This window comes from Gymnoscopelus microlampas, assembly GCF_963454915.1.
Source record: "Gymnoscopelus microlampas genome assembly, chromosome: 9".
Classification (NCBI taxonomy): domain Eukaryota; kingdom Metazoa; phylum Chordata; class Actinopteri; order Myctophiformes; family Myctophidae; genus Gymnoscopelus; species Gymnoscopelus microlampas.
In genome coordinates, this window is record NC_139946.1 from 8857430 (window position 1) to 8874065 (window position 16636).

The 16636-nt window shown below is 42.9% G+C and overlaps 1 protein-coding gene across 6 annotated transcripts in view; it reads right to left on the reverse strand.

Moving 5' to 3' along the window:
* Positions 1–1093: 1093 nt before the first annotated feature.
* cep350 (centrosomal protein 350) overlaps positions 1094–16636 on the reverse strand; it is a 46306-nt gene continuing 30763 nt past the window's right edge. For 5 of the 6 annotated variants that reach the window (XM_084065662.1, XM_084065665.1, XM_084065663.1 and 2 more), the window contains exons 27-38: positions 16117–16239; positions 13500–13729; positions 12697–12899; positions 11897–12044; positions 10739–10899; positions 9521–9657; positions 9263–9330; positions 7199–9120; positions 5762–6307; positions 5261–5407; positions 5033–5155; positions 1094–4207 (exon numbers count right to left, since the gene is read on the reverse strand). In XM_084065662.1, the coding sequence (XP_083921788.1) occupies positions 4040–4207; positions 5033–5155; positions 5261–5407; positions 5762–6307; positions 7199–9120; positions 9263–9330; positions 9521–9657; positions 10739–10899; positions 11897–12044; positions 12697–12899; positions 13500–13729; positions 16117–16239 (3976 nt within the window). In that variant the 3' untranslated portion in view covers positions 1094–4039. The remainder of the gene's footprint in view (positions 4208–5032; positions 5156–5260; positions 5408–5761; positions 6308–7198; positions 9121–9262; positions 9331–9520; positions 9658–10738; positions 10900–11896; positions 12045–12696; positions 12900–13499; positions 13730–16116; positions 16240–16636) is intronic. The other variant, XM_084065666.1, reaches the window with a different exon arrangement.

Sequence of the window (16636 nt, forward strand, 5' to 3'; positions counted from 1 at the left end):
GGTACCACCTGACCACATAGATGACCCACAGCGGATCGATTACGTTGTCATCTGGGACAATGTGAGTTTCCACCGGGCTGCTCAAGTGCGTGAGTGGTTCCAGGACCACCCTTTTTTTTCCCTGTTCTATACCTTCCACCTTATTCTCCTTTCCTGAATCCCATTGAGGAGTTCTTTTCAGCTTGGAGGTGGAAGGTATATGAACGGAACCCACAGAGCCGGGTCCCACTGCTCCAGGCCATGGAGGAGGCTTGTGGCGACGTCAGTGTTGTGGCCTGTCAGGGCTTCATGCACCACTCGAGGCGTTTCTTCCAACGCTGCTTGTACAGGGAGAACATTGCCTGTGATGTAGATGAGACCCTCTGGCCAGACAGGAACCGGAGGCGTGATGCCTAAATCATGTACCGAAATAAAACTTTTTTGGCTGCATATTTGTGTGCAGGCATGGCTCATTCTCCAGAGTCATTGTCATTCATATGGTGTGTTCCATTTCTATGATTGTTTTCAATTTTGCACTTCAGTGTGCTGTAAATGCTTGGTAGTGTGCAGCAAAGGCTTAGTTGTGTGTAGTCAATGAATGGTATGAGTGTGTCATTTGAAAATGGCTATGTGTACCAAATGAAAACACAAGTTCCATTTTGTGAACAGTTAAGTGATTTGATGGCAAAGAGTCATCTTGCGAAAGGAGTGTAGGGTTTAGCATTTTGTGTGTGGTTTTCAGTTTTGTGTGTGCAGTTTTGAGAAAGCAGCTATTGTTTTGAGAAACGTGTGTTAACAATGGTGAAAAACTGTAAACAGCCTGCAGCTTTCCCCTTCCATTTAGCCTACCTTGAATAAATATTGACATTGTGTCATCATGGCCAAATAAAACACTCTCACGATCCTATCTGATATTGTGTTTCAGTGGTGTGCGGAAAAGTCTCAAAATGTGTGTTTCAATGTCCTGGACAATAACATATCGTAATGATCATCATTACTAAATGTTATGATTGAGTTACAGGTCATACAATACTATACAAGGCTGGTAGACCTTGAGGCCATGTCACATATCTATTGCAGTTTGTCCCAGAGTATAAATTCAGATGAAACACAATTAAGAGTCAGAAATAATGAAAGCTTTATTTACAATCTCAAAGTTAATTTTAGTTAACAAATATATACTATGTACATATTTGCAAAGTGAACAGTGATTATTTTACAACAATTAATCGGGTTACAGTGAACAGTGATTCAGATTGGACAGAAGACCGCTGAAATATATTTACACCCATAAAAGAATTGTACAAGTATTCAAGTGCACTACCCGCACACTCTCAGCATTATAAATATTCAAAAACATTGCAAAAGATTACATTTTCTATGTACGTACTTAATTTGATTATCAAATCATTTGTGCCTGTTTTTGTTTTAGAATCAATTGACAGTCTTTTGAAAGTTTAAGGAGAAGCTGCTCCATGGCATAGACTTGTTTCCTGAAGTTAACCATATTTTAATAAAATGGGGGGGAATCAGCATTGTTTTGTTTTACTATCAAGTCACACTGTAGGAGCAACTTCGCTCTACATCATTCAGTTTCAAGCCTCATTGCAATTTCCCACTAATCTTATTCACAAACTACAGCAAAAGGCTAGGTTGTCTGGTCTGCACAAAGGCAACAATGTACAGTACAGTAGTACATGACCAAATACTGCATAGTTAGAAAAAAAAGGGAACACAATTTTTCCCGATCTACAATCAATCAAGTAGACAATCTTAGAGAGTTTGCAGTAAAGCCTTTTGAGGAAAAAAAATCTTGTGTACTAGTCATGTCACTGTTACTGTTACAAACGCCTACAGAGCAGACACCTAAGTCATTCAGCATGAGGAGATTGGTATCAAAAGGTACATTTACAGACAGACAGTTTTTTACAAGTTAAGCCCAATTTATACTCTGCAGTATGACTGTCACACTTGTAGAACATTGTTTTTTTTTCTGCAAGTGACACAGACATGTGATGGGAGTATGAATTAAGCTTTGATTTTTCAGTTTAAATACAGACACGTTAGCCTCTAGTAAAACAAACACAAGTAGGAGGACTTAAAAAGACTTATAAGTCTTTTGTCTTAAGGTCACTTTCTCTAAAAAAAACAGACAGTACGGATTAACAAGCATTGTCACACGTGCTAAAATTAGTTTGTACAAGTCACAGTATTCTTCTTGGATCAAAGTAGTGAAAAGAGCACGACCAAAATAAGGCCTTGAACATTAGCTGTTGACTACTTGATGCTTACACACCCACATCAAATCTATGACCAACACAACACTGCCCATTTGGTGGACCTTAGCCAATGTGTAATGTACGTGTGGAATGAACAGTACGGGCTAGTTCCTGATACGGTACATCAATAACATGAATCACCTGGCAGCTTCGCTCAGAGACAAGGATAATGCAAATAGAAAGTCAATATTACGGAGTCACTGGCCCAACATCGCATTTTCAATGCGAAGTTTGTCAGACTGAGTCGAGGAAAAAAGGCAAATGAGGAGCGTATGAGGAGACATTCAACAGAACTATACTTAGGTAGAGGCTGGCTCATAAGGCTGAAATGTGATGTAACTGGAACACAGTTAAAGGGAAAAGTCGTCCTTAAAGCATCAATGACACAAAGGTAGTAGAGATCCATTGAGACAATAGGTTTAAAAGTTTGAGATATTAATTATGGTCTGTTATTAATATGGTGATGCTACTCTAGGATGAAAGTACAGTATGTCAAAATCCTACTACTAAACTGAAATAGGCACTTTAACTGAATCGGTGAAAGACACAACTGAACTATGTTCAGAGCACTAGCCATTACACATTACTGTATTGTTGTCTTTTTACGGTCAATTCAAAATAGCTGCAGAGCCAATTGTGCAGCCGTATTTAGATGTGGCATACAGCAATCTACTACATGATTGGCTGATGAACCAGGTCCAATGAAATTTCAGCCACAGCAAAAGAAGTAAATGAGGTGCCCGTGGTTAACGTCTGCTGATGTTTACAATATTGACTGGTTTCTCCATTTGTTGGAGGTGTGTACGACACAGCAAAGCTCAAATTAGGTTGTACTATATAATTCTAAAATGATTCTATAATAAAGCCTACCGTCTCCAAGTTGGTGACCAACTAGACATTTGTAGATGGTACCAAGAGACATTGTTGAGAACAGCTTAATTTACAAGCTAATATTTTTGTACTTAAATATTAAATTAAAATAGTTTCTTTAGCCTTTTCTCTCTGTTTACAATAACATTCTTTTTAACCTCTTATACAATGTATTGCCATGTCCACATTCACATTTCTCTTTGTGCTTTATTAATTTCATTTTGCTTTACAAAGTGTTAAAATAATCTTTGTTTTCTACATGTTGACAGCAAGATAACTTAAAATGTTTTCTTTATGCTCTAATCAAATATTTTCCCAATAATAAATATTCAGACGGCAAAATATTTGATACAATAAAATCTGGTCTGTGCGTCGCTCCCATATATTTTTTATCTGATCTTCCATTGCTTTTTTAAAACATATTTGTCAAAATATGCAAAGCAAACTACGATGGCTCTTCTATTCTCCAGTGGACATTACAATACAGTTTGCCATGGAGCAGTCAACTTTAGCAGCAATAATTGACCCAAAACACTAACAAGAAGCACAGTTCACTTCATCAACAAGTCTACTTATTTTGCAACTGGTACAGTTCAGGAGGTGAACCGGGGAACGAGAATATTGTAAAGTTTTAGAAGGCTGGATTGATCGAGAGGTGTTTTGTGTGTAAGACAGAGTGACGTGGTCACTACACATTCTGCTGTCAGCTGGAGTGGATTCAGCAGATTCAACACTGACCATGTCACATGTAGAAAGGTTCCATTAGGAGCTGTACAGCTAAAGAGGTAACGGTTGGGACTGAAAGGCATCTGGAGGTTGCTGTTGGCACATCAGCTACTGGAAGCCCTAGCTGTGGTACTTGAGCTGGAGGGGTTTGTCAGGATGAGGACAGCAAAAAAAGAAAAAAGCTCTCAGGAGAGGGCAGCTCTTTTAGCTCTGTTGTCGTAGATTTGTGTCAAAGCATCGGCGGTGTCCTTCAGCAGTGTGTCAAAGATGCTGTCTGCCAGCTGCATCTTGACAAACAGCTCATCTTCATCGTAGTTGACCCACTGAGCCTCTTCCTCGTGGAGCTCCTGGACCTAGGAGACATGCCGGAGTTAGCAAGCATATGAAAACACAGATTCAAATGTACAAATACTAAGAAATTGCTATAAATGGAAAGTTGCAAGTATTCATTTCAAGACACACTACTGGTATACTGGGGGCAGTAGAATCACTAGGTTGCCAGTTCAATCCCTGTGGGTTTGTGTTGAGATGTCCTTGTCAAGACACTTAACCCATTCAATCCAGGACAGTGTCATTCTTTTTCTTTTTCTTTTTTAGCTATAACCATTATTTTATACTTTGGGCAATTTATTTTGGAAAAATCGTGAAAATTTGTGGAAATCTTTGAATATATATGTTTTTTTTAAGCTTCTGGAGGATTCTACAGTAACGTCTTCTAAATCCTAACAGTTTTTTGAAAAAATAAATTATGTTGCTATAATATCAGTGGTTCTCACTTTTTCATGTCAAGGACCACCCAAAATGATATGTATTTGGCCGCGGACCCCCATCTCAAAATATTTTTTTCCAGGGACCCCATGCAGAAGCAAAGATTTGAGTTAAAAAGGTATATATATTTAAAAAATAGCAGATCTACAAGCTTGTGAGCTCTATGAGCTTGTATATCTGCTATTTTTTAATAGCCAAAAGAAATCTTCAGATGCGTTCCCGGATTGAATGGGTTAAGCCCGACTGCCCCCGATGAGCAGGTTGGTGACTTGCATGGTTTCCTCTGCCTTCAGTGTGTGTGTATGTGTATGTGTGGATGGGTGAATGTAATGCAAAAGTGCTTTGGATGGAGGCACCATGGTTATCATATTTGACTCAAAAAGGAGAAGACAATCGAGTTCTACTCTTACCAGTATGTGATCTACTCGGTCTCGTTTCTTCCTGCCAAATTTGAGCATCTTCTGCCAGTCAGACTTCTGGTTGTGGTCTTTCTTCAGACCGTAATGCTTCAATACTTCTGTTGCTACGAATTCCTGTTCAAGAAACAAATCACACAAAAGTTCAGCCGAACACTTCACACACACACACCTGTAAATTATACTGTACGCTCCACCAAGCTGTGAGAACATTCGACTTGCCTGGACTTTGGTGATGTCTCCGGCAGTCTTGACCTTGTGGAAGTATGAGGAGCTGACCCGCCGAGGTTTCACCCACTGTGGCTGATCGGCGTTAGGGTCTTCGGCATAGATCTCCTGGAGGATCTCCCACGTCAGGTCATACACGGCCTACGGACGGATTTCGAGAACAGTGATTGGTCGATCAAACCAACTAATTTATTTGAAACCTCATTCTTATTCAAGATGCTTGAATTAAAATTATTACATTTATTTCAGCTAAATGGGGCGGTATTGATCCAATTCACAACTTAATAAAGAGCAATAGTCGGCTTTGACCAGCTCCAATCTGCAAAGCACTTTGGCTATTAAAAAATAGCAGATATACAAGCTCATAGCGCGGCACCGAGTGCCGCGCTATGAGCTTGTAGATCTGCTATTTTTGAAAAATCTTGACAATCTGAGCAAATCTTTGAATATATACATGTTTTAAAGCTAAACAAAATAGTGAGAAACAAGCTTTACCTGTCTGTAGCTACGGATGCAGAGGGCCTCCTGGTCCTGCCTATTGGCTTCTTTACCCAGATACTCCGGTGACGGCTTCGGGACGGGCAGCCCCGCCAGGGTCGGCGCGCCCTGCTTCACCAGCTGACAGCTGTCCCAGATCTCCTGCGTAGCGGCATGGACCAGCTTCTCCACCTCCGACGCAGAGTGGGGGACCACCATGGCAGGCTGCTCGGGCAGCTTGGGGGGCAGAGGAAGAGGCAGCTCGGGCCTGGGCGGGGTCTTGACCTGATGCTCTCCACCTGTGGCCAAGCCCCCCAGGGCTGCTACTACAGATGACCCAGACATCACTCCTCCTCCCAGCCTCTCTTCCTCCTCCTCCTCCTCCTCCTCCTCCCTCCGCTTCTGTTCGCGTCTCTGCTGTTCCCGGCGGGAGCTGAGACCAAAGTCCTCGTCGAACCAGTCTTGCTCGTCGCCCAGATCGTCCAGCAGTTCGCGGCTCAGTTCCAGCTCCGCTAGACGCTTGGCGAGCTCCTCTTGACCGCTGGGCCCCAACACTGGACTTTCCTATCAGGACAAAATCAGAGAGAATACAATGAATTTGTTTCAGAATTTAATTGAAGAAGGCATTAGACTAGAATAAATCATTGTCCAATAGTGCCATTGTATTGTTAATTAAGGATATTATGCTTTTGATCTACTGTGAAGAGAGTCTCTTACTGATTAAGTTTTTTTTTTAAAGTTAAAAAACAAAGATCGTCCAATTCAATAAAGTCTGTCAACATAGAAAAGAGTGGTCGTATGGACTTTGGATGTACATATCCTGCAGACTGAGAGGGGGTGGGGACTGAACAAACAAAAACAAACTTTTCATTCATTTATTTAAGGCTACAATCCAGAACCCATTTTAATGAACAACTTATCTGTATGGTAAAGAATGTTAATACAATATAAATAGCACATCTGCAGTGGTTGGAATGGTCTCTCTGCTTTTCCATTTAGAAACCTAGTGTGGGTACTTTTTCTGTATTTTTGTGTTGATATTTGAACTGTTTGGTTGCTACTATATATGTCTATGAATTGAATACCAAGGACCCCAATGGCAACAAGACCGCAAGGACTTTTTTGGACAGACCTTTTAGACAAAGTATTATAAATGTAATTGTGCTGTTTAGATTTTTTGCCTGATAAAATATTCAATCAATCAATCAATCAATTACCTACTGGTTAACAATGTCAATAAAGTTATTTGAAGCAGACCGCAGACCAGATTGGACACAGGATGCATTGCCATCTTTATTGTAGTTCAGTCGTCGCAATTACCTCGACCCGTTGGGAGAGGACAGAAAACTGCTGTGATATTTTGCATGTCTACACAGCTATTCAGCATTTCCAAATTTGTGAATGAGACATTATGTGTTTTACATGTTGATTAAGATCACTAAAACATGAACTCACCGTTCGGTTGCCCAGTTCTGGGGATGACAACTCCTCCTTGTCAGCATCGAGGAAGAAGGGTAGACCATCCTTCTGTTCCACTGAAGAGAGTCTATCTGCCTCTTCATTTTCACTGAACAGGTCTCCATTCATCTGGTTGGCAGCTGCGATTTTCTGCTCTTTGGCTTTTTTAATTTCGGTGACCTGCTTTATAGCATCTTTCATAAAGTTATTGAGGAGCTTGTCTGCAAAAGCGCCAAGCATTTTTCTGTCTCCGCCTTCTCCCTCTGCACTCTTCAGATCCTGAATGACGTCTCTCGAGTCATCGTCTTTGTCCTCTGCAAGAGCCTTGGAGCTCTGCTTCCCCTGGCCTAGCTTGTCCATGTCAGAGATGAGGAGGGTGGTTGGTACATCATCAAACTCCAACATGATGTCGCGACTCCCTCCGTTATGCACTGGATGCCCAGATTCTATGTGATTATGCGAGTCGAGGTGGGCCTTCCCCGTCAGAGGGGTCAGGTTATTCTGGTGTTTAGCTGGATATTCGACCTCATCAGCAGGCTCTTTATCTCTGGACCTGTGCTCTTCATGAATCGTTCCTCCACTTTTAGTCTTCAGATAACCTAGCTGCTGCGGTTTCTTCTCAGCAGTCTCACGTTTATTCCCGTCTTTATCAGACAGGTCGTCAAAGAACGAGTCGTCATCTTCCGTGGTGTCCGTGTAGGTCTCATATTTCTCTGGCAACCGTGTGATTTTGTCTGGGGGAGCGAAGATGCCGTGGCACTCCTCACACTCAAAGTATACCACCCCATCATAGGTGCCATCGTTGCTCCCTTCTGACTTATCCAGCTCCACACCAGCCCAGAACCCATTGGCAAACTTGGTTGGACCTTTGAACTTCAGTGTGCCAGGCTGAACGTTGCTGACAAGAACCCGGTCTCCAATATTGAAGCTGGGCATCTGATCAGGAACTGGGGAAAGTGGCGACTGCGAAGGGGAGATGCTTGGAGAGTAGTTGGCGTTGACGTTGTTCTCCTTGGTGTCGATTCTGGAGTCATTGGTCTGGCTATGGAGTTCTAGTAGCCTTCCGGAGTGGTGGCTATCACCATTGACTGCAGAGCGGTCACTCAGCTCCTCAGCAATGTCCTCCTCCACCTCATCTTCCTCATCTTGGCTGTCATAGGCTGGGGACCTGCTATAGGCGTCCTCCTTGGAAGCTCTGATCTCTGGACGGGATGGCGGAGAGGTAGGCTTGGAGCTATGGCGATTTTCCCTGGGCGATGACTCTACGGACGACTCAAAGTCATCGTGGTAACCATCTGCAGAGGGATGAGAGGCCTCCGCATCCTTAGTCAGTGGCTCCTTCTTGGAGGAGAAAGCAACTGAGTCTGGGGAGTAGGAACGGCCATTTGAAGAGACACCGTTGTCATGAAGTGTCGAGGTATCCACAGCAGTCAAATGCGACTTGCTTGAGCGGGAAACCAGAGATTTGACACCCTCTTTTTCCTCAGATATCTCCCTTGTCTTCATTTGCACATCTCTATCCAGGCCAATAGAGGGAGAATATCTGTGTTCTTCACTCTTGGAGGAAGGAATATGGGCAGATACAGAGAGCTTCTGTGGGTCACTGGGTCTTTCCTCGTGGTCTAGTTTGAGAAGACATTCAGAATGCTGATCCTCAGATTTATAGCCCACTTCTTCCTCAAGCTCCTCCTCAATGACTGACCTATGGTTAGACAAAGCCTGGGATTGTCCACTCAGAGACCTGGCCTCCCTGGATGCAGGCATGGAAAGATTCTCTGAGGAGAGCAAGCGTCCAGAGCCTGTGGCGGGATGCTCTGGGCTGCCGTATACTGGGGTTGGGGTAACTGTTGGTGGGTCCTCATCAGACTGCTCCTCAGCCAGCGAGGTGGATCTACTATGACCGGGTGAGGTAAGGTCATCTGCAAACAACAAAACAGCAGAACATCCAGTTTTCAGAATACAAATGAAATAAAAACAAGATAAAATAAATGCTGTGAAGATCACGAGAAATAAAATAAATGAAAAAACAAAAAAAATATTAAACAAAAATCCCACACCCACCATGATCCAATGGAGAATCAGGGTAGATCCTCTTAGCGTCTGAGGTAATCCCTCTGCTGTCCTCAGTGCTGTGGAGGAGGCAAAGATGTTTCAATGTAAACCTTTTGAAGGCTCCTCTGGTTTACATAATGAAGCCTAATTTATGATTCAATGCACGATGTGTGTCGCTCAGAAATAACTGATTTATAAGCTAAAAATGCTACTTTGTGAATAAATTCAGGCTCAACACTCTACATGTTGGTAGTGAATGTGCAGTACCTGTGTGGGGGAGGTGGTTTGATTCTGGGTTTCTCAGAGGTAGAGGTGGGTGCTTTGATCTGGGGTTTGGCAAAAGGTGTTGCATCTGGCTCCTTATTCAGCTCTGCCTTAGTCTTCTCTATAAAATCATTATAGGACTGTGCAGAAGAAAAAATAAAAACATTTTATTACAGGTTAATATATACCTTGTAGAAATGAACATGGAACATGGATAAGAGGAGACGTACTTGCACACACACACACACACACGCGCGCGCGCGCGTCCAAATTACGCTGCACTCACGGGTAAGGCCGCGCCTTACCCTTTACACGCCCCCCACGGCCGTCCTCAGTGTTTGCTATGAGAACATAGGCCAACGCAGTTATATATCAAGGCGATAACGCGACGCCGACGCAATTATTATATTTATACTTATATTACACAAATGCCAGGTCAGCTGCCCCTCTTAGATCTTTTAGATCGCTTTTTAAAAAACAACTTTGATCAAAAAAAAGTTACTTCTATACTTCTACAAGTTCTACAAGTGAATGCGTAGAGGAGAGGTGAGTCACCAATTCATTAACATGCTAATCATCGTCTCATCATTATCGTCTTGGGTCATCGTTCTGCAGTTCGTTATTGCTATTGAGTACATTAAGTACATCAAATGGCATGCGAATGCATAGAGGTGACTCACCTCTATCCATTGGTTGCGCTTCAATGACAATAGCTGCACCTTAGCATGTTAATGAAATAGAAAGATGATCCAAGACGACTCACCTCTATGCAATGCATTCACATGCCATTTGATGTAATCAATAACAATAGCAGAACGATGAGTAATTCATTCATTAGAAAGATGGGTGGCATATAGACCTACTTAATATTATCCTACAATTTAGCAAGACTAAAAAGCGGCACAATTACTTCAGACTAAACATGCATTCATTGGAAAATCGTCTAGAAGAGAAAGGGGGGAAATAATAACTGTGAAAGACAAACAGAAGGGCGATCTAAAATAACTTAGAGTGGCATTTAAGTAATATAAGTATAAATTTGGACGCATCGCTGTCACTCAAGACGGCCGTGGGGGCGTGTTTGGGTTCAAGGGGAGCGGCCTTACCCATGAGTGTGGTGTAATTTGGACACACGCCACACACACCACATGTGGTTGACAAGTACACCCAAACAAAGCTAGCCTAAACACCAGTTCACCAGCCTACACACATAGCACTTACCTCCAGCTGCTTCAGGAGGCTAGCTTCCTGTGCCTTCAGGCGCTCCTTGTTCCTCTTCTTCTGTTCCTTCTTCAGCTGGTACGCCATAGACTTGCGTTTCCTCAGCTCTTCCTTCAGAGCCCTGATTCGGCTCTCAATGTCACTCTGGTCTGATACGGGTTCTGGAGGAATATTTACATGTACATGGTAAATCACAATTAGAATGCCAACTCGGTGCCAGAATGCTGTGAAGAGCAACTTCGTGGCCCCTGAAACGCAATCAAACCGAGTTCATTTTTAGGCATGTTGCTTTGCCTGGGCCTTCACTTCTACACAATGAACAACACCAGAGAACCAACCAACATTGGTGACTGAAGTACTAGTAAATACAGTCCCACTGGTCTTCTACTTCTAAATCCCAACAGTATTCAGAAAACAACGTATGTTTCTATATCAGTGCTGCTCAAACGTTTTCATGTCAAGGACCCCCAACATTATATGTATTTGGCCGCGGACCCCGTCTCAAAATATTTTTTCCAGGGACCCCCAGAAGCAAAGATTTGAGTTAAAAATGTTGGCTTTAAAACAATATATATTCAAAGATTTGCACACATTTTCACGATTTTTCAAAAATAGCAGATCTACAAGCTCGTAGCTCGTATGAGCTTGTATATCTGCTATTTTTGAATAGCCAAAGTGTAAAATAATGCTACACTTAGGCTCAAATCAAAAGGTGACACAGATGCGTTCCAGGTCTTAATGGGTTAATGTGAAGGTTGAAATGCCAACTTGAAACTGTGGATAAGCAGTGACGATGCCATTTCTACCAGCTAGCAACAGTCATGGGCCTACAACACAACTATCTCTGCGTGTGCTGCAATAGTGCAATACAAACCATCCTCTTTTCCCATCACACAGCTAAGCAGGTTAAGTAACAGGGAAGTGCTCGCATAATGCATTCCTGGCAGCATCACATTATGCCTAACCACACTGTGCCAGCAATATACTGTAGCTCCTCTCTCTCTCTCTCTCTCTCTCTCTCTCTCTCCGTCTCCCTCATCTTTTCATCCTGTCTGCTCTGAGGCATCATGATTAACATGTAATATCTATCCGTCAATTTCAAAACTTAAGGCGAGGATGTATCGCTAACTTGTGCGTTGGGGGGAGGCTGCAACTCACCAGTCTGTGTGGCTGTGGGGGTGTCGGTGGAATGGGTTTTTGCGTTGCCGGGGGTCCGGGAGGCGGTGCAAAGCTGCATCTTGGTATTACTACCGCTGATATTTGATGGAGAGGGAGCAGTGCTGAGGCTGCCTTTGGCTGGAACAGACTAGGCAGAGTGCACAGAGAGAGAGGAGGAGAGAGAAAGAGGAGGGTTCATTCGGGATATGATGAAGTGGTGGATGATCAGATTTATGTTTGTTAGTGCACAGTAACAAATAACATATGACCCATTCCGTGTCCCATACTCGGGAGAAGAAATGCAGCGTTACTGTGCCGTGCAGCAGCAAAAACAAACAATTACACACTAGTGACATTCCCATGTGGAAAGCCTTGTTTGAAGTATCTATTTTTAAAGCTCATTGACAAAGAGTCTTGAAATTCCCCTGCAGCATCTAAACAGGATTCCGCAGTCTAAAGGAGGCTGGATGAGAGTTTCAGGACACAGATCATATTCTCCACACAGGAGCACAGAAGTGACTTTCATTGAGAAAGTCGTTCACTCTACCCTTCAGCAAAGTGATAAAGAATGCAAAAAGGCCAAACTAACTGCAACCCAAAGAAACAATAAACACCCTAAGAACAGAAACTACTAAAGTGGGTTGCACAAATTGAAAATAAAAAAGATATTGCTGGTCAATTTTAAACACGACAAAAATCTCTCTTCGAGAAGCTGGTGATAGGAAAGACTGGGCCAAATTAAGAAATCAACTGTATTATGGCAGAACTGTCCATGAAAGGAGAATCACATCCGTGCTTACTGGCTTGCTAGGTGATGGAGAGGCGGAGGTGAAGTCTTGGGAGTAGTTGTTTGAAGGGCTGCTGTGGATGGAAGCTAAAGGTGTTTCAGGGACGGAGTCAGGAGGTGCTGTGGATGGACTGTCTGACACCTGGGCTGCTGACCTCTCTGTGTGAATACTGGAGTCAGGTGTCGCAGAGGAGTAGTCACCCTCACTCACACACTCTGTGGACATGGAAACAGATTGAACCACTTAAACCCTCTATTTTTACTGAAACAGGCAACTACTTACACCAATTTTTTTCTCTCTACACTACATTTCTTCGCCAAAAATCACAAGCTCACCATGTGTCACACTTGTGAGCTTGTAGATCGGCTATTCTGGCTAATGTTCCCCTCAGAAAATGGATGCTGGTGTTCAAGAGGTTAAGCTATTAAGCTAAATTATATAACCTGTTTTATACTTTGTCGTACGGCGGTGTAGCGCAGCGAAAATAGCCGATCGACAAGTACACAAGGCGTCACGATGCCAAGCAGTGTGAGCTTGCAGACTGGCTGTTCTCATTATTTTTGTTAACTTTGGATTTCTTTTTGACATGTTCAGCTATGATAACAGGCCCAAAATAGGGACGCCAGGTTGTAAGTGGTTAAAAAGTTAGTCGTCGTCTCATTTATTCTTTAATTACGAATGCCTTTATTCAGTGTTTCTTTCATTTCGCAGTTTATTCTGCCATAAAGCACTTATGTAAGATATATTTTGAAAACGGCTAGATTAAGATAATTGTTATTATAACCATAGCATGCCATTGTTGTACATGACCTCACCTTTCTCGCTGTCAGTCCTGTGTTCTGGGCTGTGACGCTGGAAGTTGGAGGAGTGACCGACGGCCGGGCCGTCCCTGTCCCGGGACCTCTTGCGGTCCCAGGCGGCGAGGGCCTCCTGCTCCATCCTGCGGACCTCCGTCTCCTCCTGGTCCAGTCTCTGCTTCCACTCCAGCAGCTCCTCGGCATGTCGACGCCTCTGCATCAGCTGCTGCTCCCGCTTGGTCAGAAACCTGGAGAGACGGAACGGGAACGAATGGAAGGAGAGAGAGAGAGAGAGAGGTGGATAGAAGAGAAAGAGGGTGGTGGTTGGACGGATGGATGGACAGAGGGATGGATGGTTGGAGGAGCGGAGGATGGTAAAGAGGAGAATAGTCAAGAGGGTAGGTAGATGGGACATATGGAGGGAGGGATGGATCAAGGTAATTGGTGGGTAAAGAGAAAACGGTTGAGAGGGGCAGGTATGAAAGTTAAGGCAGGGAGAAAGACGAGGGTGTGAGAAAGGTGGAGAGAAACAGGTATGGGGATGATGGAAAGAGAGGAACAGAAAAGGGCAGAGAAAGGATAAAAACAATCAGGAAGTGTTGAGCGATTGTTACACTGCAGAAGCAAGCAGCCCCCAACCACCCAGACAGACGAGACCCTTTTCACTGCAAACTCAACCTCAAACCTTTGCCCCCCCCCCACACACACATACAGTACATATCAAATCCATGCTTTCATGTCATTTACAAGGATAATCAATCTGATACCAAAGGTGTCCCAAGTGGCCTCTGAAATTCTTAAGACAAAACGGTATGCATTTTCACAAGACAGATCACACAGGAGAAACAAAACTGCATCCAGTAAAAGGTATCCAGGTTAGAGTCATGCATCATGTTGAAACAAAAAGACATGATTCTTCGGTTGGTTGGACTCACACGCACAACCCGAACATACATACATATGTGATTGAGTCAATACCAGAACCAACCATACCCGAGTATAACAGGAATCAATCAAGCCTCTATGGGTGTCTCTTTGGTGTGACCTTTCACTATCACTCTAATGACCAAAAATAACACAGATGAGGGGAAAAAGATATAATTAGGAGTGAAACAATTAATCGAATAATCGATTAATCACTCCACAGAAAATTCATGAATCGTTTAGTTGTGTATTATATCAAATCATTCTGTGTGCTATTTACAACTTAACCAAGATATGAATGCTTGTCATTGTTCCATATTATACCATCATTGCATGGTCTAAATGCATCAGTTAATGAAATAATAAGACAAATCATCGACAGATTCATTGATTATGAAAATTGCTAGTTGCAGCCCTAGATATAATTCTCTCTTTGCCAACCATGTGCAATGTGGACCATCTTTTCCTTATGATTATCTATGCAACTTTTAACTTTTTGGGTGAGAAGGCTTATTTTAGGCTTTTATCTCACCTGAAAGATATATAACACCTTCAAAAATATGTTTAGATTTTGAAATATGTCTAGATTTCATAATTTTACACCTTGGATCTGTCCTTAATTTTTTCTGCAAATAAATGTAACAAATATTGAAGACCACATTCATACAGAGGTGCCTATTCAAACAGATGAACAGTCAGATGTACGTTAGACAGTTGCTCTCTAAAGTGTCCTTCCACAGCTGCAAGTGCCATTACAGTGTAGTATTATTTAGCTTTGATCTAATTTAGAGGCCTTCTTCTTGACCTAATGCATACTGATGACAGGCCAGATTCAGAAGGGCCTGGCCAGGGGGCTCTTTAAGTGTCCTAAACAAATTCTATTAGAGCCACTGGCCATCTGTACATATTAACCCATCCTATGCAACAGTTACCTAATAAGAAGGCCTAGTGAAGATTTACTGGCTCATTAAAGATACTATACGGACCATTCGGTCTCTGCTCTGCTTTCTGCTAAGGATGGGGTGCGATTTCTTGACATTTGATCTCATTGACTGCACTGGGACTAAACAGCGAGCAACCACAAATGGAGAGGAGTTGAGATGCACTGCAACGTTTCATTCATGAATTCTGGTTTTACATCAGAGAGAGAGAAAGAGAGCGGGCGGCAAGAAATAAGTCACACAGCAAACACCACGTGGAAACTGGTGAAATCCCAGCATTCAAACTGAGATTACCCTCCGATAAGGAAGACTCTCCTATTAAAATGAACCTGACCTTTGACATTCACACAGAGGCTTCAACTCCCCTATTTAAAGGATGTCTTCACAACAATTGTACTTCCATGCAACCAACAGTGACTTTGCATGCAGTGCCCAATTGAACATTTTACAAATTAATAAATAATCAAATAACATGAATCAAAATGAAAATATTTTATGTGGCAAAAATAAAGGTCAGCTCATTTCAACAAGGTGGCATTCCTCAGGTGATTTTCCAGCTTTGACTGAAACCCACTCTCAATTCAATCCTGAAGAAAAAAACACCCAAACCAAAAACGTAATAAAAGAAAACGACCGCATCCAAGCACACTCACCCTCCCTCCCCCAGGTGCCAGTGGTAGTGGCTGAACACAAGCATGCTCCATGGGGCAGGGGGTGAAGCGGGGCAGGGGATGGAATGGGGAAGAGGTAGAGAGAGCACTGTACAGTACCTGACCAACTGGTTGTAGATAAAGAGCTGGAATTTGGGGTGAAGGTTGGGGAGACAGACACTGAGGGAGGCCCAGTGTTGGGCCGTGAACACAGAGAAGAAGTAGTGCACAGGAGAGCAGAGTCTACAATACACACACACACACACACACACACACACACACACACAGTACACAAGCACAAATTTACACACACGCACACGCATACACACAAGACAGACATCAGAATGGCCCAGGAGTCACACACAAACAGTGTGGAAAACAAGAATAAAAACGTGATAAACAGCGAACAACAGTGAAAACAAAAAGACATATGGAACACAGGACAAGCAGAAAGAAAGAGAGAGAAGAAGAAAGGCATGAGTACATGTGGTTTTATTACACTGAAGGTATATGAGTCCAAGGGGTTTTTGTGGTAGCACGTCTGCATGGCTTTGTGTTCTGATGCGGTTAATGGCTCATTTATACTTTGTCATATGGCCATGTCGCTCAGCGAAAATACCTGATTTTCAGCTATAAAACC